At 25.6% G+C, this 25,960-nt stretch overlaps 1 protein-coding gene across 1 annotated transcript in view; it reads left to right on the forward strand.

Moving 5' to 3' along the window:
* The window catches only part of LOC101234591 (HEAT repeat-containing protein 6), a 94,749-nt gene that overhangs the window by 46,617 nt on the left and 22,172 nt on the right, over nt 1–25,960 (forward strand). Inside the window, exons 11-18 of the mRNA XM_065807933.1 lie at nt 761–871; nt 6,817–6,899; nt 6,977–7,103; nt 9,106–9,205; nt 12,002–12,208; nt 12,502–12,586; nt 13,557–13,641; nt 14,382–14,444. Of these exons, the coding sequence (XP_065664005.1) occupies nt 761–871; nt 6,817–6,899; nt 6,977–7,103; nt 9,106–9,205; nt 12,002–12,208; nt 12,502–12,586; nt 13,557–13,641; nt 14,382–14,444 (861 nt within the window). The remainder of the gene's footprint in view (nt 1–760; nt 872–6,816; nt 6,900–6,976; nt 7,104–9,105; nt 9,206–12,001; nt 12,209–12,501; nt 12,587–13,556; nt 13,642–14,381; nt 14,445–25,960) is intronic.

The raw sequence follows: 25,960 nt of genomic DNA on the forward strand, positions 1-25,960 counted from the left end.
AAAATGCAAAATAAACATTTAAAAATAAAAACAAACATTTAATTTATCTAAAAAAATGTAAATACGTCTAATTATACAAGTGGTCTAAAATATATTCATAGTACTGTATTTTATTAACGTAACCGTCTGTTCAACTTCAATTATTGTTTTGTATAGAAAATAAAAAGTTCAAAAAATAAAATTTATATACAATACTGAACTTATTAATAGTTTTGGAACAACTAAAATAATTACTAAATAAATGCACTTAAAATATGGGTCAGACAAAATGACCAATAGATGTTATTTTTTATCAGACAAGTGCCGGACAATGTCCGATGTCCAGCGCTTATTTCGAGCCCTGTATGTTCATATTTATATATATATATATATATCAAATTGTTTGAGATTCAAATTAACCCTCGACTGTAGTGGCCTTCTCTGAGGCTTTGGGTAGATAAATTTAGTAAAAAATTATATATATACATACGTATGTAACGTATATAATATATATATATATATACGTATATAATATATACATATATATATATATATTATATACGTATATATATATATTATATACGTATATATATATATATATATATATATATATATATATATATATATATATATATATATATATATATATATATATATATATACATATATACACACGCATATATATATATATATATATATATGTATATATACATACATATATTATATAAATGTATATATAATATGTATTATTAAATTATGTAATATTATTTTTATGTTGTAGTGTTGTGATAAACGCTCAAAGTTTTCATGCTGGCTTTCACTTGTTCCTGATATAATATCATCGTCCCAGCCATCAGTGTTGTATTTACTCGCTATGGGACATCATCCGAAAGTATTAATTTGTTTTATAATTATTTTTAATATTAATTTGTTTAATAATTATTATATAAAATTTGATTTTGACCCATCACGATGGATTAAAAACATTCGAAAATTTAAGGTGAACACAGGTCAGAGATTTTCTCATGTACCAAAGACTGGTCCAAATAACGGAAAGGAAGTAGTGGTTGAGGGTAAGAAAATGTGAATAGGATGTGGCAAGAAATGCTTGTTTCAGTGTGCAGAAAATCTTACAGAGCAATATTGTAAAGAATTGTTTACCTCTTATTAGTCAATGATTTAATCTTATTAGTGTATTGATTTAAGGCGCCAATACATTGGGGCAAGGGTAACAGAGAAAGAACCAAAACGAAGAAGGAAAAGAGAGTATGTGGAAAAGAAAAAAAATAGAAACCGAGCATTTACATACAGCTTTCCATGTCAAGAAAACAACGCTTTTGAAATGTGTATCTGTGCAACCATGTTTCTTGATACTTTAAGGATATCACAGCAAACAGTAAAAACAGCGATGGCAAAAAGAACTGCAAAAAGAACTGCTACAGGAAGTGTTAAAAAAGATTTAAGAGGTCGCCACAAAAACCAAAGAAAAATAGCAATTAAACAGGAAAAAAATGTCATCAATCATATTCAAACATTTCGAGTGGTTGAATCCCACTACGTAAAACACAGAAAAATCACAATTTCTTCCTTCTGGAGCTTTCAGTTAAGGAAATGCATAGACTCTTCATAAAGTATTGCAGTGAGAAAAATCTTGTTATTGAAGGATAAAAAAATTTAAAAACTCTCTATCAGAGAGTTTTTAAATGTAGATTTCGTTTGAAATTCCAAAAACTTAAGAAAGATCAGGGAACCTGTAAAAATTTCACAAACAAAATAGAAAAGAATGATGAAGATTATCAAAACATATAACAAACATGTCAGCGACAAAAAATTTACTCTAGCTTATAAAGAAGAAAGGAAGAAAGACGCAATAAAAACATCGTTGATTGTAACTGCAGCTTTTGATTTAGAGCAATTTCTTTTATCACCTTATGGTACAACTGGAGCTTTTTATTATTCCAGGCGTCTGTAAAATCGTAACCTCACTGTTACAAAACTTGGTTCTTTCAAGACATATTCGTATTTTTGGAATGAGAATGAAAGGGAAAAGCTAGCTGTGAAGTGAGTACAGCAGTATTTAAGTTTATTGAATCAGAAAGCAAAGAAGGAGCAACACAATTTTTTCTTTCCTGTGATCAATGTGGGGGCTTAAATCAAAATCAAATGATGAGCATGATGTTATTAGATGCGTTGAATTTATTCAAATTAGATTTAATTGAACTTACATTCTTTGTACCTGGACATAGTCAGAGTGAAAATGATGCTCACTCAATAATTGAAAAACAATATTGAAATCGAACAATCTATACACCTATGCAATAAGAAACAACATTTGAACAAGCTTTTAAAAAAAACATCTGTGTGTTAACTGTGTTAAATCATGATGACATAATCAATTTTAAAAATGAAAAAGCATTTCCAGCATACTCTGCAGTATTAACTAACAAATGCTTTAAATGTCAAATTCGACCAAATCAAAAGGTGCAAAGAAATCTAAACCAAAATAAGTTATGTGGGCCAGTATTGTACAGCTAAAAGTTTTAAAAAAATATCCGGATGTTCTTTACTTCAAATACAGTTATGAAGAAGAATATAAAAGTTGTATTTTTCTATCGAAAATGACCAGTCGCACAAAACCAGCAGCAAATATACAATTACAAAAGCAGAGGTATCTTGCTCCAAGAGGTATTAGTGCACTGAAAATAAAGGATATTTTTTCCCTATGCAACAAAGGTTATATTTTGAAACAGCAACATCAGCTACCAAAACCTTAAGATTCGAGCCAGTTGCATGAAGGATGCTGATGATGATGAAATACTAAAGATAAAACCAAATTAACAACCCAAATGTTATTACAATACAAGTCATCAAACAACCAAAAGAAATTGTGTAGAGCCGGTTTCTACCATTTAGAAAATTGAGTAAAAGCTAGACATTACGAAATGAAAGCTTTGTTACTTGTATCATCTTTTCTTATATTTATTTTAAGTGTTTTTCAAGTTTGTTACATGTTAATGATTCCATCACTAAATGATTATTTTAAAACTATTTTGGTTATTAGCGCTTAATAAATAACCTAATAAAATAAGAGTTTAATAATTAAATAATTTTAAAATTTATGGACTTAAGATATTTAACTTGTGAAATTTTCTATATTTAAGATCCTTTTAAGACTTATAATCTTAAGTCAATTTTACTTTTTAAATTGCATAAATTAAAATTTTTTTTTTGTTTATAAAAAATAATAGAATTTGCTATAAATAGACTAAAATCATTCAAAAGGGGATTCAAAAGATCAAACGCATTGATAAATTTAAAACTTTAAATGCCTCTTTCTCAGAACGGCAAAAATGGACTTAATTTAGTCTTGTTTTGCAGCGATGAAATAGGCAAATAATAGAATTAAAATGTCTTTAACTTTTTAACAACAAATGGTTTATTGATGAAATTTTAAATCCTATGATTAATTTCTATTTAGTTTAACATTACACCCATACATGGTATCAGGGATCCAAAATTTTAGGTTGAACTTGTTCTAAGTCATCGTAATTTCTGTAAAACTGCAATAGCTCTGAAAGTTACCTATCTTAAATATCAAAAATCCAGGACCCACTTGCTTAACCCCCTTTGTAAGATTTTTTTTTTTTTTGCATGCAAAATTTCCGCAAGATTGTGTTCAATAAACTTTATTTAAAAATTCATAAATTCATATTTGAAAACATAATAAAAATTTTTGTTATTGTTGTTTTGTAAACTTTTTAATCAAATATTTTTATGCTACTCTAAACATTTTTAAATAAACACATTTTATTGATTGTTTTAAATAAAAATCATTATATAAAAATTAACAAAGAGTATTATAAAAAAATCACATTTTATTTACAAAATTTATGTATTTATGATTGTTTGAATACAATTTTATCATTAATTCAATTTTATGAATAATTTTCTAGTTAAAAAGAATTTGTCTAGTATTATAAAAACGTAAGAAAAGATAAAAGTTTTGAAGTTATTCAACTTTAATGTAATTATAAACATAATTTAAAATAATTTACTATTAGAGTTTTAGTTTTTCAGTTTTATATTAGTTAACTTTTTTTTTAAACCTATAGCTATTAATTTTTTTTTAATTTCTCCCTCTATAATAGTTCTTTTCTTTTTTAAAGTTAAGTTTGTCTAAAGTTTACTTTCTATTGTCACATTTTTTTGAAGTGTTTCCAAACAACTAAAAAGATGCGGTAAAGCTTACAAAAAAAAAAATTTATTTGAGTAATCAGGAATCGAGTGCGATTGCACGCCTTTCCTGTCCAAACTGAGAAGGGATTTGAAGCCCAAGTTAAAATTGATTGATTTTTTGCAATCTGAATTCTAAAGGGGAGTTTCATTGGGTCTATTAAAGTTTTTGAGAATTTGTTTTCTGCTGTTTATATGGGTTAAATAGTTCTGGAAGAGCAAAATTTATCTTTAGACATAAATTTTTTACTGCTGTCAAGTTGAGTTAATATTGTCGTTTTCAATTTTTGTTTCAACAAAAATGAAACTTAAAACTTATAAGCTCTAATTCATAATAAATCAAGATTCACATTGCTTGCTGTGAAAGTGTCAAATGTTGTTTAAATAGAATATTGGTGAACAAAAATTCTAGTGTATTTAAAATTACTTTTGCCGATGCACTGCAGCTGCTTTTATAATTATTTTTGAACTGAAGCAGATAAATTTATTTTAGTTATTTTGTTTTTTAAACTTTTTTTAAACTTGCTTGCTCATGTTATTTAAAATCCTTTTAATTTGGTTCATACATTTAGTTTTTGATTTGTTCAAGCAATTTTAAGTGTTTTATTTTCTTTTTGTTTTTTTATAGTTTTTAGATAAAGTATTTAAAAAAAACAAAAAGGAAGTAAATATAAATTATTATACTTCAGTCATTTATTTTAAATTATTCTATTCAAAATTAATTTTATTTGCTAAATTAAATTATATTTGCTAAATTAATTATATTAAATATATTTGGAGTTTGGAGAGAGTAATTATATTTAGGAATTTAGAGATTTACTTAATAGAGGGTAATGACAAAGCTACTTAGCAGGCATCTCCTAAAATATCTGGGAAATACTTGGTAGCTTTTAATGTATCAATAGTTAAAAATTCATTTTGAGCAACTTTAGGCAGATTTTTATATTTTTTATCTTGTCCACAATTGATTGAATTCCAATCAGAGAAATTTATATTTAATGATATTCTCACATGTTAGACAAAATGCAAGATTGTGTGCCATAATGTGACATATGATATGCAAGATTAGTTATAATCAGATTGTTCAAAAATATGGTTTGATATTAAATTCTCTAATTCAGCATATTTAGCTTTTAGATTACAGGTTTAATTTGTAAAATTATTAATAATAAAGAAATCTAAGAAATTTTCAACTATTTAATAAAATACTGTAGGCTCAGATCCACCATTTTGTTAAAGAAAATTTCAAGAGAGATAAACAGCATTAAATTAACTTGAATTTATACTAAACTTTTTGAGGAATGAAAATAATTATAAATTTATATGAATCATTTAAAATTTGAAAAATAAATACAGCAATTTATTATGCAACCTGGATGTGTCTCTTAATTATGTTAAACGCGGATGCGACTCTTAATCATGTTAAACCGCAGTGTGCCTCTTAAATCATGTTGAACAGGCTAGAACAGCCTGGCATGAAACAAGTATGCATTTAGTTGGTTTCTGGAAAAGATAATTCACCCTTTATTTATAAAAGTTTTATAATTTTTTTAGTATTGGCTTCTTAAGGCATAAGTTACTAGCTGCAAATATGAACAACACTTTTTTAAAGGTCAATAATGTTCATGCTACATGTGACATCTGCTGCAAAATTTGCTGCTGTAAAAACTATATGCTCTAATAATAATATTGAAAGTAGTAAAACCAAGTAGCATTTTGTTATCTAGTAACAAAATAATAACATTCTCTTAATGGAAGCATCACAATATAAATACTCATTCCTGGTCTGCAAAACAGGTAAATGTCAGGATGAACATCTTTTTTCTGAAAAATTGTTTCAACTCTTCCATAATGTCATAATTAAATAAGCAAATAACATTATGGAAACCTAAACGTCACTAGTGATGAATTTTGGACCTTAAACATAAAAAAACTAGAAAAATGCCTCTAATTAATATTTTTAGCAATAACAGACTCCAAGCGATCATTGGGTTTTTTAACAGTTTTACTATTTTTAATGTTTAAGTTGATAAAAACTGTTTTAAAAAAATTTCTTAATAAGGATTTGGTGTTAAGCATTTTATGGCATGATGGTCTCACTGACAGAGTACACTAAAAGCTTTGTGCATAGCATGCATTTTGATTTCACATACATATTATATGAGTTCCTTATCCTCTAAACTATATACACTATAGGTGCTGAAGTTTGTAAATTTTACATATGCTGTAGAGTTTGCATTACACAGCATCATTCATTATTTTGAAAAACAAAGTTAATGTTTTTACATTATTAGTTTTTTTAAATTTACAAAAACTAAATATAGTTATTTAAATAAGAATTAATATGGTTGATTTACTAGTAGTGTCAGTAATTGCAAAACAATTTTACATAATATATCAAATCTAATAGCGGGTACCTGAAAAATATTTTATGTTGGTTTTATATTTTTTTTATCACAGTTTTTCCAAATAGTTTTACCAGGTCTTCTGGGACCACAGACCTAAAGTAAAAACAGGGACTTCATACTCTGACTTTTGCTTCCTAAACTTTAGGCAAAAACAATGCAGCGTTCATTCTAGAGTTATTATATTTTTGCTTTTAAGGTACGAACATCCATTCTTCTTGCACTTATGGAATTAATTGATGGGTCAAGAGGTTTTTTAGAATCAGCAGTTAGTAACACAAGGTTAATTCAAATTATTACTATTTTTTTTGAGAATAAAAAGTTGAGTTTTTTGAAACTACAAAAATGTTATGTTTTAGGTCTTCCTCTTACCCATTTACATCTTTTTCTGTAAAATTGAGCCAGTCCCTTCATTTGTTACATGAAACACTTTTAACAGTGTTAGAACAAGATAGAACAGATGCAGGAAAAGATAAAATTGTCAAGGTAAGGTTTTACGTAAAGATGAACTTAAATATTGAAATTTAAACTTTACGTTAAAGGAAATACTCAAACACTCTGGCATGCTTTGTAGATAAAAAAGCATTTAGCATAAATTATTTTATGACAAAATTGATATAAAGTTAATTGAATAATTAATGTTAAATCTGTAGTTTAAAGTTAACTCAAAACATCAAAACAAGGAATATAATAAACAAGAAAGAGCACACACGAAGTCAATTTTTTGACTTTGTGAGTCAAAGTCATTCTTAATAAACTCTTATTTCATTATGTTCAACCAAAATAATGTTTTATAAAATTTTACTACTGTAAGAATATTTAAATACTTATGCAATAGAAATACAATAAAAGTATTATGGTATTAATAAAAATTTAATGATGAAATAAAACTAATTTTAAAAAGCATAAAGAATTAAATAAAACTTCCACTGTAAAAACTAAAGAGCATGTTATTAATATAGTCTATTTATAAAAAAATAAACAAACAATAAAGAAAACTTTATAAAAATGCAAAAACTTGTTATAAAAAAAAACATTATGAGCCAATGTGATAAATTTTGTAAAAAGGTAAACAGCGTATTAATAGTAAATATACTGTATATCTATAAAGAAATATACATTACAACATATTTCTGCGAATGGATTTTTAAGAATCATGTTATTAAAAAATATATTTCTAAATTGATGTCTGATTAAAAAATCTAATAATTGTTTTTTTGATTTTTTTTTACAATTCTGAGTTCTGTGAAGGCCACTTGTCAAACACATGAATATGTCTTTTTGATAATTAACTAAAATCGTAGTGTTGTAGAGTATAAAAAAATGTTCTAATTCAGCAGTTATTGTTTTACCTTATTTCCAAAAGTCAAAGTGCCAATATTTTTCCTGCCTTTCTTAACAACAATTTTCTTTTTGTTATATTTGATGCAGGTAATCCCAAAGAGAAATATGAAACATTTCTATTGAAAAAATTTTTTGTATAAAGGAGGATAAGCAATAAAAACAAAGAAAAAAGAACAGATGTTCAGAATAAACACAGATTTATTTATAAAATGGAAAAATAGCTTATACACAAATCATAGTCAACAGTAAATTTATAGTTAAAGTATACCTAAAACAAAATAGGACACATGAGTAACCTTATCTCATAAATGTTTTCAAATTTTTTAAAAAAATGTTCTGATTCAGCAGTTATTGTTTTACCTTTTTTGCGAAAGTCAGTGCCAATATTTTTTCTGCCTTTCTTATCAATAGTTTTCTTTGTCGTTTGTACAATTGAATTGTTTATAATACAATTGTTGATGCCTAAAACATCAACATTGTAGATGCAGAGCAAGAATCTTTTACACTCCACCACACATTATAGCTTTAACACATCATAAAATTTTTGAAACTTTCCTGATTAAACCCTGCAGCTTGATGAATTAAAACACTATCTGGTCTCTGCCTAAATTGTACAATATAAGGTGAAACCTTCAAAAATAATTCTCTAAATTTAAGCAACAATTCAAGCTAAGTGCAACAGTTTTAACCAAGTGTTTAATAAATTGTTTTAAGAACAAAACTAGTGGATATAAAATTTTGGAAATGTAAAAAAAATTTTCAGAGTTGAATCGAGGTTAACAATTTAATATTAAACTTATGAAAAACAAAACAAATGTTAAATGTATTTTTTTTTGGATTGTTTTGTTTGAATTGCTATTTGCTAATTGTTATTTTGATATGCTTTTTATTTGTTTGTTTACAAAAATGTTGCTGTTTTGTTTTGACTGCTTGTTAAATTTAAGTTTAATTCAAGTTTTTGCATTTGAATGTTTATTTAAAATTGTTGTGTTTAACCAAAAATTTTTGGTACTATTTAACATTGATGTGTTTCACGTATATTTAGAAATATATTTTGAAAAAATATATATATATTTTGTAACGTAATATAATAATATATAATGTAATAAATATAATAAATATTTATATAATATATATTTTGTAGTGTTTAACTCTACTTATACTGAATGCACCATACAAAAAATTAGGCAACGACTATCTTCCAAACATTATTAAAGCTGTTCATGTTTATCTCCAATCAAAAGGTTTGTCTTTTTTAGTTATTTGGCTTGTTTAGTTATATATCTTGTACTTTTGTTCAATATTTTTAGAGTATTTAATAAATTTATATATATATATATATATATATATATAACTTTGAAAAAATGCATTTTTTGAGCGTTTTTGTATTTAAGCTTAATAAACTAGATATTTTGTGAAGATAATATTTATCCTTACACCTGTCACCTGTTTTTCCTGACATTTTGCTTAACCTGGACAAAAAATTTTGATTGATTTGTTTTTGAGGACAAATTGTAAACATTTCGATGTAAAGTTGTAAGATTTTCCTGACCACGTTTCTTACTTGTGAGATGTTTAATGTTATTTATAAGATAGAATAGATCATAACATTTACAATTAAGCAGAAAAAATCAATAATTGAGATAATTTTGTTTGAAAAAATTATTGTTTATTATTTAAAATGCTGTTGGGGCAAATTTGAATGAAACAAAATTTGAATGAAAAAAAAAAATTAAAATATTCAAGAAATATTAAAAAAAATTTAGTATGTGTTCTATTTGAAAAACTCTACCAAAGATTCTGATATTCCTAAGTCTAACATGTTTGCATTTCCTTGTTATTTATTTGAAAAAATATTTGTTAGTTTATTTATATTTTGAGTTGATTATATTTTGAGTATTTAAAGTCACTACATATATGTAAATCTGAATATTGATTTTTTTAAATAACTTATAGGAGTAATTGATTGAATCTACAATTTGCTTGTTATTTCCCTCACTACAACCTTCTATAGATACACCCACAAAAAATTATTTCTGAAACTTTACAAACCAAGCACCATATTTACACCATGTTATCATTATGTATTGCTATTAGTCAAATTAAAAGAACTGATGCTTTCATGACTATAAATGCATACTCCATGTCCCCTATTAATCAGTTTGTTTTATTTGAAAAAGGAATAACTCTGAATATTTGTTGTCAATGATTCACTTCTCCATGTTTCACATATCATTACATATGTGGTTGCTAACTTCAATATCAATTAATAATACATCAAACTTGTTGTTTAGCAATGTTGCATTAGTATACCAGCAAGACAGATGACAGTATTTTTTTGTCAATTAACTTGATGCTGATTTTGCAGACTCTTATTCCTCAAATACCATATCAAAAGGGCTTGTTGATAGTTTTTTCTATGTTTTCTATTGCATTTTTTGTTTGTTTGTTTTTTAATAACTAGTTCTTTCTTTTGTTTTCTTTCTCTCCTCAGTTTGATCTTGATTAATGTATACTTTTTGAAAATTATTCAATGTCTTAAGCTTTATAGCAGCTTTCATTGGAGTTGCACTCTTTATGGATTTTAGTATCAATGTCCTTTCTCCTTTGTGAAATTTCAAAGACAATAACACTGTTTCTCACTTTCTGATATCCTTATTTAAGGTAACGATTTCCCTTTTTGCTCCCAATTTTTTTTGCCCCCAATTGCTTGAAACTCTAATTTGAACTAATCCTCTCTTCACAATTGAGGCCCATTTCTTCAAGTTACTTTTAGTTTTATTTTCTTTATCTAAAACTGCAAGACCATCAATCAGATTATTGTTGTTGTTATATATATATATATATATATATATATATATATATATATATATATATATATATATATATATATATATATATATATATATATATATATATATATATATATATATATATATATATATATATATATATATTAAAATTGCTTTGAACAAAAAACTAAAACTATCCTTTGAAACATAAAACAAACAAACAAGGAATATTAAAATAAAACTTAAAAAAATTTACATTAAATTACTATAAAATATGATTAAACTATAATATCATATTATTATCTAATAGCATTAATACGTCATATTTTAAATATAAAATTTTAAAACACATGTGTTACTTTTATCAATGCAATGAAAACTCAATCAAAATATTTTATGCAAAAATCCTGCTTTTTTACCAATATTTCTATGATGTCATACCCTAACCTATGTAAATTAAACTAACATAACTCGTAACATAACGGGTAACATAATGTTAAAACATAACGTTTTCCATAGACAAAAGAATATGTAAATAATTTTGTTGAACCTAACACTTAAGACATATTATTTACCAACATAACAATAAATATAACGCTAAGTTTTTCACTAACTGTTATGTAACCGTTATGTAAATATTTTTCATCCTTGCATAGTTAGATTGATTCTGTCCTAATATATTTTACTCAATAAAGTTTAAAAATAGCAACTTAAATCCAAACAGTATATATATAATAAAACAATATAAAACAATTTAATTTATATATATAAAAAAGAAAGATACAAGTCAATAAAGTTGCATTTTTGAGGTAATTTAAAAAACAGTTAAATTTAATTAGTTTTTGCAATTAGTTAAATGGTTTTTGGTATAAGTGATCTTACTTTTGTCAACTTAAAACATGAAAATAATGTAAAAACCATTTTTTATTATCCGCAGTAAACCTATTACGATCTTTATTATATGTAGAGATCTTAAGTTTTCCATTAGCTTTCCACTTTTCCACAATTCCATTAGTTTCCAGAAAATTATGACATAAAAATAATGTAATAATATTCAACTACCTTTATGTCATTCATAACATAAATTTTTCTTTATTTTTCAGTTAAGAAATATTACTCTAAAATATATATTGTGCAAATATCACTAAAGAAAAAACATTAAAGTTGTCACTTGTGACTAATCTTATATATAAATGTTATGACATACTTATAAATATTTTATATTCATTTCATTTTTTTTCTCTATAGATAGTAGTCTTTGTCAAACAACTTTAACATGTATTGCTGCTTGCATATCAGTTCAGCCCACTAATGAGTGTGTTTTAGATATGCTTCACAAAAGTGTTTTGCCTCAAAAGTTCCAATTAACTAAGAATATAAATTGTCTTGAAATGGAAGAAGATTCTTCATGGTTGGTTATATTCTGCTTACAAACTTTAATGGCTGCATTGAATGGTAAATTTTTTTTGCTATTTCTGCAAGTTTCTACACAAACTCTATGTATGTATGTATGTATGTATGTATGTATGTATGTATGTATGTATGTATGTATGTATGTATGTATGTATGTATGTATGTATGTATGTATGTATGTATGTGTATGTATGTATGTTTGTATGTATGTATGTATGTATAAGAATTCATTAAGGCATTAAGGTTAGCTAATAAAAATAGCTATAGGTTAGTAGCCATCTTTGATATGTGTAAATAATATGTTATACATTTTAAAATATTTACATTTTTTTCAGATAGTGCTCATGAAATACGTTTGGTGGCAGAATGTATCCAGTTGTTGACAGTTATATTAAGATGCCATCCACAATTACTGAAGAAGTATGCATAGCATGAATGCTCATGTGCTTGTGAGATATAGTATTTTTGAAAACTGCAATTGTAATTGTTGTAAATAATTTTTTTACAATATACAACTATTTCAAATTTAGACTAATCTGATGAACTATGCAGTTTTTAGTTTTTTAATTTTTTTCACAATTTTAGACTAGTCTGATGCACTATGCAGTTATTAGACTAATTTGATGCACAATGCAATTATTAGTTTTTAGTATTTTAAATTTTTTTCACAATTTTAGACTAATCTGATAATAGACTTAAAAATGACTTTTATTTATAATACCTTTTTATTTATATATTTATATAACCTATTTATATTTTATATTTGAAATACCTTTTTGTTTATATATTTTTATAACCTATTTTATATTTTAAATTTATAATACCTTTTTATTTAAATATTTGTATAACCTATTTAAATTTTATGTTTATAATACCTTTTTGATTTATATATTCTTTTTGATTTATTTAATCAACTATAACAATAAATCAACTATGATTAGAGATTTTGCATTTGATATTGTTTAGGTAGTTCAACAAAGAACAACAGTTAAAAATTTTTTAAACCTTCAAAATTAAAGTGATTTATTTGATTGTCTAAATATATTGCCATAATTGGAATAGCATTTATCTTAAAAAGAAAGCAATGCTCAATTCATTTTTGTTTTTAAAATTTTAAAATATTTTTTAAAGTTATTAAAACCATAAAAAACTATTAAAGTCATTCCTGTTTCAATACTTAAAAAAATATTTACTGTAATATTTAATATATCTGTTAATATTATTATTGTTATTATTATTATTATTATTATTATTATTATTGTATTACTTATGGTATATATTTATAAGAAAGAAAGAAACTTTAAAGTAAAAAAAATGAAAAAGTGGAACAACTCAAAAGTTAACGCTGATTTAATTTTTTAGTATTAAATAATTTTGTTTCTTTCTTTAGTCACCAATGCAAAATGATTTTGGATTTAAACATCAATGCGTTTGTTTTTTCAACAGACCTGACTGTTAGTCTTCATTCAATTAAAGTAAGTATTCTTTATTCAGCATCGTTTAATGTTTTATAGTTTTTATGATGATTTTTGGTGTTCCTTTTTTTACATTACATTAATTTAAAGAAAATGAAAGTTACAATATTTTACAATTCCTGTGTATTTTTTTTTAAGTAGTGTTTTTGATTTTTTTGATTTTGTAGAGCTTTTCATAAATAAATGTCTGCAAAAATCTATGAGACTTGAGTTTTACTGTTATGTCCCACGTCCCTGGTAGTACCGCGCTCAACTTGTTTCTTCGCGCAGCGGCCTTGTTCGTCAAGGTTCGTGTTTCGGAGTTAAAGAGTTGAGAGAGGGTTATAACCACAAGTAGCCTCCTTATCTATAGTGGCCCTCTCGGCCTTGGGGAGGTGAATTATAAAAAATAAAAAAAAATGTAAACAAATTGAATTTTACTCAAAACAGAAAAATTTATGTTGCAAGTATTCTTTTTAATGTTTAAAGTTTAAAAACCTTATAGCATTAAATTCTTCCCAAAAAATTTTAAAAGTTTAAGATAATAATATATTTTTTTGCTATGTAAAAAAAAGTTAGGAGTAACAGTAGATTGTAGTTTTTACTACAATTTACTTAAGTACATAATATTCAAGTTTTATCTATGTTTACATTCAAGGTGCAATTTAGGCCTCAGGAGGTTGTCGCAGAATTTTATTTAAAAATAAAATGGTAATAGACCCAGAAAAAGTTGATTAATATATTTATTAAAAATGTGTTAGATGTTGGAAGAACTTTCAAAGTATTACTCAAAGAAGTTTATTGTTTCTGGAGATAGCATAGAGGTTTGTTTCTGGTTGTTTTGTTGAATATTTGTTGAATTTTGTCAATTTTTATGTAATTTGTTTGTTATGTAAATTACTATTGACAATGGTAACTTCAATATAATACTTAATATAATATATAATATCTGTTCATTGAGTGTACTTTACTTGTGGTTAACTATTATAGTGGCACAATTGTAATAGTTAACTCCAAGTAAAACTGATTATCAGAGCTGATTATAAAATTGTCTGGTATCAGTTTCGCAGCCTAATGTTCTTAAACTGCAGTTCCAACTCCAGATTCAGACCCATGGTATTTATAATATGGAGTCAGCTCTGGCTCAATCTCATATATATACATACATACATATATATATATATATATATATATATATATATATATATATATATATATATATATATATATATATATATATATATATATATATATATATATATATATATATAAATATATATATATATATATATATATATATATATATATATATATCATAAAATCTGTTGTCGCAATAAAAAAAAAACCAAAGTGATTAAAATAATTTTAATTTAAATTTAAAAAATTTTTTTTTTAGCAAATATTAACAATATTAACTATAATATTTGAAAAATTAAATCTTGTTTTTAAAAAAAATAAAAGTTATTTAAAAATTGAGATATTAGGAAGCGTCAAAAGTATGCATACCTCACAAAGTTTTATTTAGTATATTTGAGTTTTTTGTTTTATTTGTTAATTAATATTTAGTATGAAGTCCTTGGGCATTGATAACTGCTTGCAAGCGACGAGGAATACTATCAATTAAGTTTTGTAAATAGTTTAGTGAATATTATGCCAAACTGCCTCTAACGCTAAAAAGTTTTGTTTGTTGATACTGTGCTCATCCCTATTAACTTTGCCATCCAAATAATGCCAGAAATTTTCAATTGGATTGATATTTGGACTTTGCGCAGGCCACTTTAACAATTCTATTTCATTTTCTTCGAAATATATTTTGGCAATTTTACTGGTATGTTTTGGATCATTGTCTTGTTGGAAGGCAAATTGATCCGTTAATCCTAATTTATTTTAGGAGGGCTTAAGGTTGTTTTGCAAAATATTTACATATCCAGCTCCTGTTAATTATTCTTCAATTTGAACTAAGTTACCAACTACGTTATAACTAAAATAGCCCCAAACAAATACATTACCACCTCCGTGTTTGATGGTTGTTTTTATAGTTTTTTTGTCCAAGTGTTTTTCTTTTCTTTTCCATACATTTGGTCTTTTTTTAGAATTCTTTAGTTCGAATTTACTTTCATCAGACCATAAAACTGATTTCCAGAAACCTAGTGTCTTTGAAAAGTACATTGTTGCAAAGGCAAGGCGTTTAGTTTTATTTTTTCTCAAAATAAAGGGATTTTTTGTAACGCAGGATCCATAAAACCCTGCAGAGCGAAGTCTATGTTGTATTGTTTTGTAGAAATGTTCACGTTTAGTTTCTCTTTAATAGCTCTGGCAGAAATAACAGGTTCTCGCTTTAGTTCTCGTACAATAAGCCTATCTTCTCAAGATGTTGTTTTCATTGGACGGCCTGACATACTTTATTTTGCACACTTTCAGTCTTTTTATATTTTTGTATTATTGATTGTACCGTTGCCTTGCTTTTATTAAATTTTTCAGCAATTTTTCTTTACCCGAAGCCTCTTTCATGATCATCAACAATCATTTGCTGTACGTCAACATTAATTTTGTTGGTCTTAGGCATTTTGGAAAACTTTTGACACGAAACAGAAGAAGTTATTTAAGTATTTAAAATTTTACGTTTATAGTGTAGACAAACAAAATTAAATAACTTACCAGCAAAAACAATCAAAATATAAACTTACAGCACTAAATAATTCAATAGGTATGAATACTTATGTCGTATTTAAACTTGCACTTTTTATGTTATATACTAAATATAACCAAATATAATAACTTAACATCTAAATTATCACCACAGAATAATTCTTCATTATCATGTTTACAAATACTTATTTTTTCATAGCAATAAAAAATAAACACGTCAGAGTACGAAAACAAAGTTTAGTAATATACTTGGGGTATGAATAATTTTGTCGCATACTATATATATATATATATATATATATATATATGTATATATATATATATATATATATATATATATATATATATATATATATATATATATATATATATATATAATATGTATATAATTTGTATTAGAGTTCATAATGGAATTATAATTAATAATAATAATATAAGGTGGGTTTAGCAGAATTGCTAAAATTGGGCCACATCAATAATTTTTAAATATGAGTTTATTTGTGTTCACCTTGTCTAGTTTTATCCAAAGATGAGGAGTTGATTTAAAATAGTATCTTGCTATAAAATTTCTATTTGAGTACATGTATTTAAAAACATTAATTTTATTAGTTATTAAATGTTTAAAATAATTTAACAATTTTTAATCAATATTAAATACTAACTGTCTATTATTTTCAATATTAATTAGAAATTGAGACCTTTAAAAAAGGCTTTGACAACGTGCAAAACTATTTTTTACTGAAAGTCGATTATTACTCTTATTCTTGGCCTTGTAACTTTTAGCTTTGGCCTTGCTACTTTTGGCCTTGTTAACTTTTTGAAATTAAATCTTTAATATTACATATAGTTCTGTAATCTTTGAAAATTTTAAAAGCAAAATTTTTGTTGCATTAAACATCTGAAACATTTTCTTTGTAATATTTTTAGGAATTCAATAATAAAAATAAATAATTCAAAAATAACTTCTTGACCATAGCAGATTGTTTAAACCTATGCAATTTCCTTAATAAATCTTTTTTCTGTATTATCTTTTTTTTCAAAATTGCATCTTCACTTTTTCTTATTTACATTTTTTTAAGGATTCTTTTGGTGCAATTAATTTTAGGTTTCTGAATATTTTTACTTATGGCTGGTTTTAAATTTAATGTTATACCGCATTTTTAGCAAATAAAAATTGTTATTACTAGCAGAAAGCAACCCGTAATATGGGTTACAGTCAGTCTGTTACTTAATTTATAGTGACTGTTTTCCACAATTTAAAGTTGCGAAACCTTAACTAATACCCTTTAAGAAAAACGCCTTAAAATTATAAAATTAAACCATCTGTAGAATTAAAATAAATTAATTTACCAATTATTTAACGTTATTTAAGTAATTTACAACTCACATAGGTCATATCAGTGTATGGCAGAACCATTTTCCTAGACATTACTAAGTTCAACACAATACGTTTTTAGTTACTGACACAAAATAATAACACTTCATCATGCTTTAAATTGACGAAAAAGTAAAGCTAAATTCTTGTTATATTTTTTATAACATGAACTTTAACTAATAAGATTAATATGAAGTGAACGTAAATTATTTATGAGTTATTAATTTTTTGGTATCCCCTTGATACATGTTTCTTTAAAAAAGGAAATTGTCTTTAAAACGTTAAATGCACACAACTAAATAAATTTATTATAAATAACTAAGCAATTGAGTACAAATATGTTTCAAACAAAAAAAAGTTAATTTACAATCAAACATGTGTATAACAAATTGTAAAAAATATGTAAACTTTGATCTTTTATATTGCATTAATGCGTCATATGACAAACCTAAAATAAAAGTTGTAACAGATAAGTAGACATAAAAGAAAAAACTAAACAAAAAAAACAACTGGAAAACAATTTACCTGCTTTTCGGTAGCCTGTTGTCATACTTAAACTGCTGTCATGATGCAGCTTGTCGGTGTTGTTTTAAGACGTTTTTTTATGTTGGCTTTTAGTGAACTTTAGTTAAATTTAAAAGACATTACAATAGATTTAAAATATTTTAATTAAAAAGCAAAAAAACAAATGCTTCAAGGAGCCAAACTAAAAAAAAAAATCAAATAGAGATATAAATAAATTGCATTTATATAGCTAAATAGTCTTTTAATTAAAAAAGACAAAAACAAACCAAATATACAACAATATATTATAAAAAAAAATTACAAATTAAAAAAAAAAAATTACAAAATTAAAAAATAAAAAAAACACTGAAGAAAAAGCGGCAACAAAAAGGTTATAAATATCTTCACTGATAGAAGACATTTACAACCTTTTGGTTGCTGTTTTTTCTTCGGTGTCTCCCAACACCCCGGTATGGATGAGCCCTCCATTTGAAGGATGGCTCATCCATACCGCCATTACTTTGCCACTTATTGAAGGACCTCTCCGAGAGAGGCCCTGGGTGTTGGGAGCGATATATTTTTTTTTCCTAAATTTTTAACGACTCTAAAATTACAAATATATATATATATATATATATATATATATATATATATATATATATATATATATATATATATATATATCAGCTAGGAGATGTTTGAAAAACAATTAACTTAGCAAATAATAAGAAAAATTATTAAAAACATACATTTCTAATAATAAACATACTGTTAGCAAAAAAAAATTAAAAAAAAAAATGTTGTAAACCCTTTGTTGCAAACTTAAAAATTATTTCTTCAAAAAAAATTATTAGTAAACATTTTTATCAAAAATTTACAAAACTTTACAATATTTCGTTCTACTGTACCACATTTATACATTATCTGGTAAATCTAAAATAAAAAATGTAATGAATAAGTAAAATAAATAAGAAAAACATTACATACAAAAAATGAAAATCAATGCACCTTATAGAGAAAAGCTGTTGTGATTTACCAGAGTAGTAGTTGTAAAATATTATTATTTCATGTTAGCTTTTACAAAATAATTTATGCTGGAACATCATGATTCCAAAATAATTTATGCTGGAACATCATGATTCCAAAATAATTTATGCTGGAACATCATGATTCCAAAATAATTTATGCTGGAACATCATGATTCCAAAATAATTTATGCTGGAACATCATGATTCTAAAATATAGCAAAATCATGTAGGGTAAAAATATATGAAATCATCCAAAAAAAAAATAATTTTCGACACCCTTACGCCTCAGAATTTGTTTATTTTTACACCACTTGCAGTCCATATCAAAAAAATAATAACTGCAAAAACTTTAGTTAAAAATACCAATGGGTTCCAGAGATATCGTCACTTGAAATAATGCTGACTCAGCATTTTAGTGATTTTCTGAAGTGACTACAAAGCAACTTTGACATACAATATCTTCATAATGGCTTGGGGAAATTTCCTAAAATTTGGTACTCTATTAGATTTTAACTTGAGAAATCCAAAAATAGCACTCTTAAGACTCGATTATCTCAAGAAATGCCTCATTTTTTTCCAATTTTGTTCAAAATTATTGACTTGTAAATTAGTGATTTTTGGAGGTAAAATGAAGACTGTGGCCCAAAATCCCGAGTAAAAAGTTTAATTGTATATCATTATTTCATCTTAGGTCTACTGAAAAAAATTAGATTCATCAATTGTCTCTCTGATCAAAATTTGCATTTAAAAATGGTGTCTTTTTAGAAAAATTTAAATTTTGTAACAAAAGCAATTAAAATATTTTGTAAAACATTTATTTGAATAAAACATCAAATAGTGTTATTTATTGACTAGTTTAGGATATTTATAGTCATGGGCCAAGGAAGACGCCCTCCCCTCCCACGGAAGGCCCCCACGCCGCCCCCCATCTCCCTCGATTTTTTTTTTTTTTTTTTTTTTTAATAAAATGAATAAATAATAGTTGATTGTTAAAATACATTTTAAAAACATATTTTTTCAGTTAAAGTTTGAGAAACAGTTTATTTGCGTTACTTCAAATCGATAAATACTTACCTCTTATTTCAAAGATTTTTTTACGATTTTAAGTCATAAATTTTAAAACCGAAGATATTAAAACGTTTTTAAAATATTTTGACAATCAATATCTTTATGTAGTTTTAGACTAATATAGTCATTGACATAATAAGATGGGAGTGATTTGTGATTTATTTAAACCCTCACCCCTCCTTCTCAGCCTACAATTCAAGAATTTGAAAAAAATAAAAGACATTTTAAATGCAAAATAGGTAAATAAAATAAAAACAAAATTATTTTAAACATAATTAATTTTTTTTTATAACCAACAGTTTATATTCTTCAAATCTAAATCAGATATGTTGTATGTACGACCTGATATTGTTTGCGGTGTAGAAATTAGGCATATAACTTCAGAATTGAGCATCTCAACAATCAGTTCTCATTGGCCAAAAGAAGTTTTTACCTGGTCCATGTGGTCATGCATCCACATCTGACTTTTATATCAAGCTCACTTACATTTTCAGCAATCCCTACCCACCAAAATCCATCATAAAAACATGCAATATAATCCATTTTTTTAATATTTAATGAAATATCTACATAATGTTTGCTTTTTGGAATGATATCAAATATTTCAGTGCATGCATCAGTACTTATTTTTTTTATAACTTATAGTGTTTGGAGCAATTGGAATAAAATGATGATATATCCTTGTGCCAGGAACTGTTCTTCCACCTAAATATCTTTTTTCTAATTGTGCTCGTGTTTGATCAATTTCTTCTTTTGAAAATAACTTAAAATAAATTCCATTTATCTTAGCTTTACAAAAGGAGTACATTAAATTAACATCTAAAATCTGCCCAGTAGTTATTTGTTTTAGACTTTCTTGACATACTACTCTTTTAACAGTCCCACCAATACCATCACAGGGGGATTTACCATGGCTGGTAGCAAAAAATACCCATTCAGCATTAAAATCAAAGTCTTTACTGTGATGACAAAGATTAATAAAATTTTTAAAATTTTTAAATTGTGCTGCACAACCATCGGAAAAGTATTTCACACTTGATACATCAGGTAGATTTTCTTTGATATATCTAGTTATATCTTCCTGAGTCTTGTTAATAAATCCTGTGTCATGATCAACATCTTCTGAAAGATAACAAAAAGATTTATGTTTGAGAAGTTTGTTCTCTATAAAATAAAGTACAAATGTATAAAGTGAGCATTGACTTTTGCTCCAGTGATAACTTTGAACCTCATCCTGAAAAACATATTGATAGTTTTCAGCAAAATCTCCTAAAACTAAGCATTTGTTTTGGTTAAGATTTTCTTTACAGTTTTTTAAGTATCTACTTTGTGTTTTTGCAATATATTAATGAGTGGTAAGGTTGTCAATGCTGTCACATAATAAATCATTAAATTCATCTAGTGGCAATGACTGTGAATGTAGTGTTGTACGATCGGTACTCTGCCATTGCTTAAATACTACATCTTCTTCATGCTCATGGTCCATAAACTCCTGCACTAAAAAACTTTTTAACACTTCAATACCAGGGCATTGGTTACATCGATGCAACATACATTCTGCATTTTCAAGAGAGCAAACAATCAATGCCATGAAATCTTTATAACTTTTATTCCACCTAATGGCATCAATGAGAAATTTTGTATTTTGGTGATGTATGCAAACACATACATTGTGGGTACCTGACGCATTAGTTGTAATACACCATTTAGGTTTAAGAGTACAAAATTTTGACAAACTGACTTTGACGTTAGGATAGTCTTTTTTAAATGCAACATGTAATTCATTAAGATTGAGTAGCAATAATCTTTTTTGAACATGTTGGTTTTTCTTAATACTTAAATAATCTTTTTTTCCTGGCATCATTCTTGAAAATTCATCACTTTGATAAAAGTTAATCACTAAATTAACTGTTTTTGGTGAAAGTGGGTTTCCAGTTTTTTTTCCGGGTAATGATAGAATTCCATTCTCATTTTTAACTTTTCTTGCTGTTCGAACAAGATACTCAGACACTTCAAAGTAGCTTGATATCTTTTTACGTGTCCATGATTTTGGTGCGAGTGTTAACATTTGCACCTTATGGCAATAAGAGTCAGTCTCTGAAATTTTATTTTTTATTTCATACATTAAAATGTCTAGATCATGGTCATTGTTAATGTTGTTGTTTAAAATGGGGCTTTTTATTTCTGTTGTTAAAAAAGTTTCTTTAATATTATATGCTAATGAGACCATTTTTGCAACTCTGTCAATAGTGTTCTCAAACTTTTGTTTTGCTACAGGCAATTTGCTGTGTTTTGAAAGACTTTTTAGTTTGACTGGTGAAATTCCAAGCAATTCTATAGTGGTATCTAACTTAATTTTTTTCTCACTTTTGGATTCCCATTCCTCCTGTGAATTTAAATCTTCATCAGTTTCTATTGGTTTTTTGTAACATTTACTGCAGAATTTCCAACCTGGGGTTACATAAACATTATTTCTTTGCAAATAGTTTGCCATGTCTATGGAAATCTTTATATTACCTAAAAAACAAATTTAGTTTTACGTGGTTAAAATAACTGAAATTATCAAACATTTTATAAATAATAAATTTTTTTCTTTTAATTTCCATATCAATTTTGTTGTAAATAAGGTAAGATTACCTTTTATAGCAATTTTTTTACTTTCCTTGTGTGTTCCAAAAGGATTGCAACACTTTGTAATTTTTCTCTCAAAATATTTTCCATAGAATTGCTCATGATAACAACATATATTTCTTATTGAACTATATTTTTCCTTTAAATTTGCTCGCCATATTATTTCTTCTTGTTTTTCACAAGGAAGATCTTTAAATTAAACAAAACCTTGTTTTCTTGAAAATCCAGTTTGTGGCAATGAATGTTAGAACTTTTTCCAATGTCAAATTTCTCCATATTAATTATTTTTATTATTTATTACCTAACAAAATAATATAAAAACTATAAAATTAAAAGTAATTCTTTAAGAAAATTCAAACAAGTAAATACCTTTAAAAAGAACAAAACAAAACTTATGTTTGTTTTTTATATAAAAGGAGGTTTTAAGTCACCAATTTGAGATAATGAAATTTTTTTTTTTCAAAATTAAAATTAAATTGTATGTTTTTGCATTATTTATTCATTTTATGCAACAAAAAAGAAAAAAAAAAAAAATCTAGGGAGATTGGGGGAGGGGCGTAGGGGCCTCCCGTGGGAGGGGAGGGTATCTCCCTTGGCCCATGACTATAAATGTCCTAAACTAGTCAATAAATGACACTATTTGATGTTTTATTCAAATAAATGTTTTACAAAATATTTTAATTGCTTTTGTTACAAAATTTAAATTTTTCTAAAAAGACACCATTTTTAAATGCAAATTTTGATCAGAGAGACAATTGATGAATCTAATTTTTTTCAGTAGACCTAAGATGAAATAATGATATACAATTAAACTTTTTACTCGGGATTTTGGGCCACAGTCTTCATTTTACCTCCAAAAATCACTAATTTACAAGTCAATAATTTTGAACAAAATTGGAAAAAAATGAGGCATTTCTTGAGATAATCGAGTCTTAAGAGTGCTATTTTTGGATTTCTCAAGTTAAAATCTAATAGAGTACCAAATTTTAGGAAATTTCCCCAAGCCATTATGAAGATATTGTATGTCAAAGTTGCTTTGTAGTCACTTCAGAAAATCACTAAAATGCTGAGTCAGCATTATTTCAAGTGACGATATCTCTGGAACCCATTGGTATTTTTAACTAAAGTTTTCGCAGTTATTATTTTTTTGATATGGACTGCAAGTGGTGTAAAAATAAACAAATTCTGAGGCGTAAGGGTGTCATGGTCTGGATGATTTCATATATTTTTACCCTGTAGTAAACAGCCCTAAAGACAAAAAATCAAGTTGAGATAAAACAAATTGTATATATGGCAAAATAATTTGTATTGGCTTTTAGTGAATGATTAAAAGCGGTGAATTTTAATAAAGTTACCTATTTACCATTTTTAACAATAGACACCAACATGAAGATAAGCCAAATGTCTATCAACTCAAAAGATGATAAAAAAACATCACAGCAACAACACACAACAATAGCACACACCATAAGTTAATATAATATGTATATAAAATAACTTTAGTAAGATAACATTCATATATAACAGAACATAAGTAACAACATTAAGCAAAATGTTATTAAAATACATTATTATGTATTTTTTGACACTAAACACTATCGTGTAATCCTCTGTTATAAGTACATACTTGGCTAGCAAAGTTGACAAATCTTACTCTACAGGTTTACAAAGTCACGGCACTTTGAAACAACATAATATAAACATATGTACCAACTTTAAACACAATAAATGTGTTTAAATATGTATATAAGGTTAAATATATACCTTATATACATATTTAAACACATTCTTAACAAGAATTATATAACACATATTAACACATACACAAACAATAAAAAACACTTTACATTATTATAAAAACACATTGATAAAATAACTATAAAGCACTTATTGCCACATACACATACATATCAAAAAAGCATAAATGCAAACAATAAACTTGTACAAACAAAAAATTTTAAAATGACGCGAGAAAATTTTAAAAGATTCAAAGTAAACAAAATATATATTTACAAACAATACTCCTTACCTTTTTTTTTTTCATAAGAACTGTAATCCTCATAATAAAATTTAACATTTAGATACAATAACATGTGACATGCCATGTCAGTGTTGACACAAAGTTTTAATTTAATTTTTCTAAATTTTCTAAAAAAGACCAAAAATAGTTAATAGCATCACAGAAATTTCAAAGTAGTAATAACCATTTTATGGAAATAGCATTAGTATAACTTTAAATAACATCCATACTCCTATTTTCCTTCTAAAAAATAAAATAATAAAACTGCTAAAAGAAAAGCTAAAACAAACAAAATATAAACGATTTAAAAAATTAAAATCCTTTCTACTTAAAATCCTTGCTACTTCATCTAATAAAAATTTAAATCCTTACTACTTTATCTAATAAAAATGAATATACAACTATTTTATATACTTACTTCAATTATAATATGATCTTAACGATAATTGTTTATCTTAGTATGATTCTTTATGTAATATATCTAAACTAATAATTAAATTTCATAAGGAAAAAAGTTTCAACTCACGTAAGAGATTTTTCTCAAATGACCGCGTGCATTATGAGAATGCGTTCTTTCAAAGCATAACTAATAAAACAACATTAAACATTAAACGTTTCTGTAGTATTAATATCAAGATAGCATTGGGTCTTGAATATTTTTGTAAACAGTAACCAGTTATTTTGCTTTTTAAAAAACATATAACTTGCTGAAAAGCAATAAAATTTTTTTTGCTTGGTCGCTCTTTTATCTGACTTCAAAGGATATCTATTTAAAAATGATTAGCTATCTGATGTGCTTATCTTCTAAAATCTATATATATATATATATATATATATATATATATATATATATATATATATATATATATATATATATATATATATATATATATATATATATATATATATATATATATATATAGAGAGAGAGAGAGAGAGAGAGAGAGAGAGAGAGAGTTTGTTTATGAACTATATTTCAACCGATGAAAGCATCTTCAGATCCCTTCAGCAGATTTATCTGTACATCCAAAAGCTATTACTTGCATTGCAGAGTTATGGAACAGA

The sequence above is a fragment of the Hydra vulgaris genome, chromosome 10, assembly GCF_038396675.1.
Source record: "Hydra vulgaris chromosome 10, alternate assembly HydraT2T_AEP".
In the NCBI taxonomy this organism is placed as follows: domain Eukaryota; kingdom Metazoa; phylum Cnidaria; class Hydrozoa; order Anthoathecata; family Hydridae; genus Hydra; species Hydra vulgaris.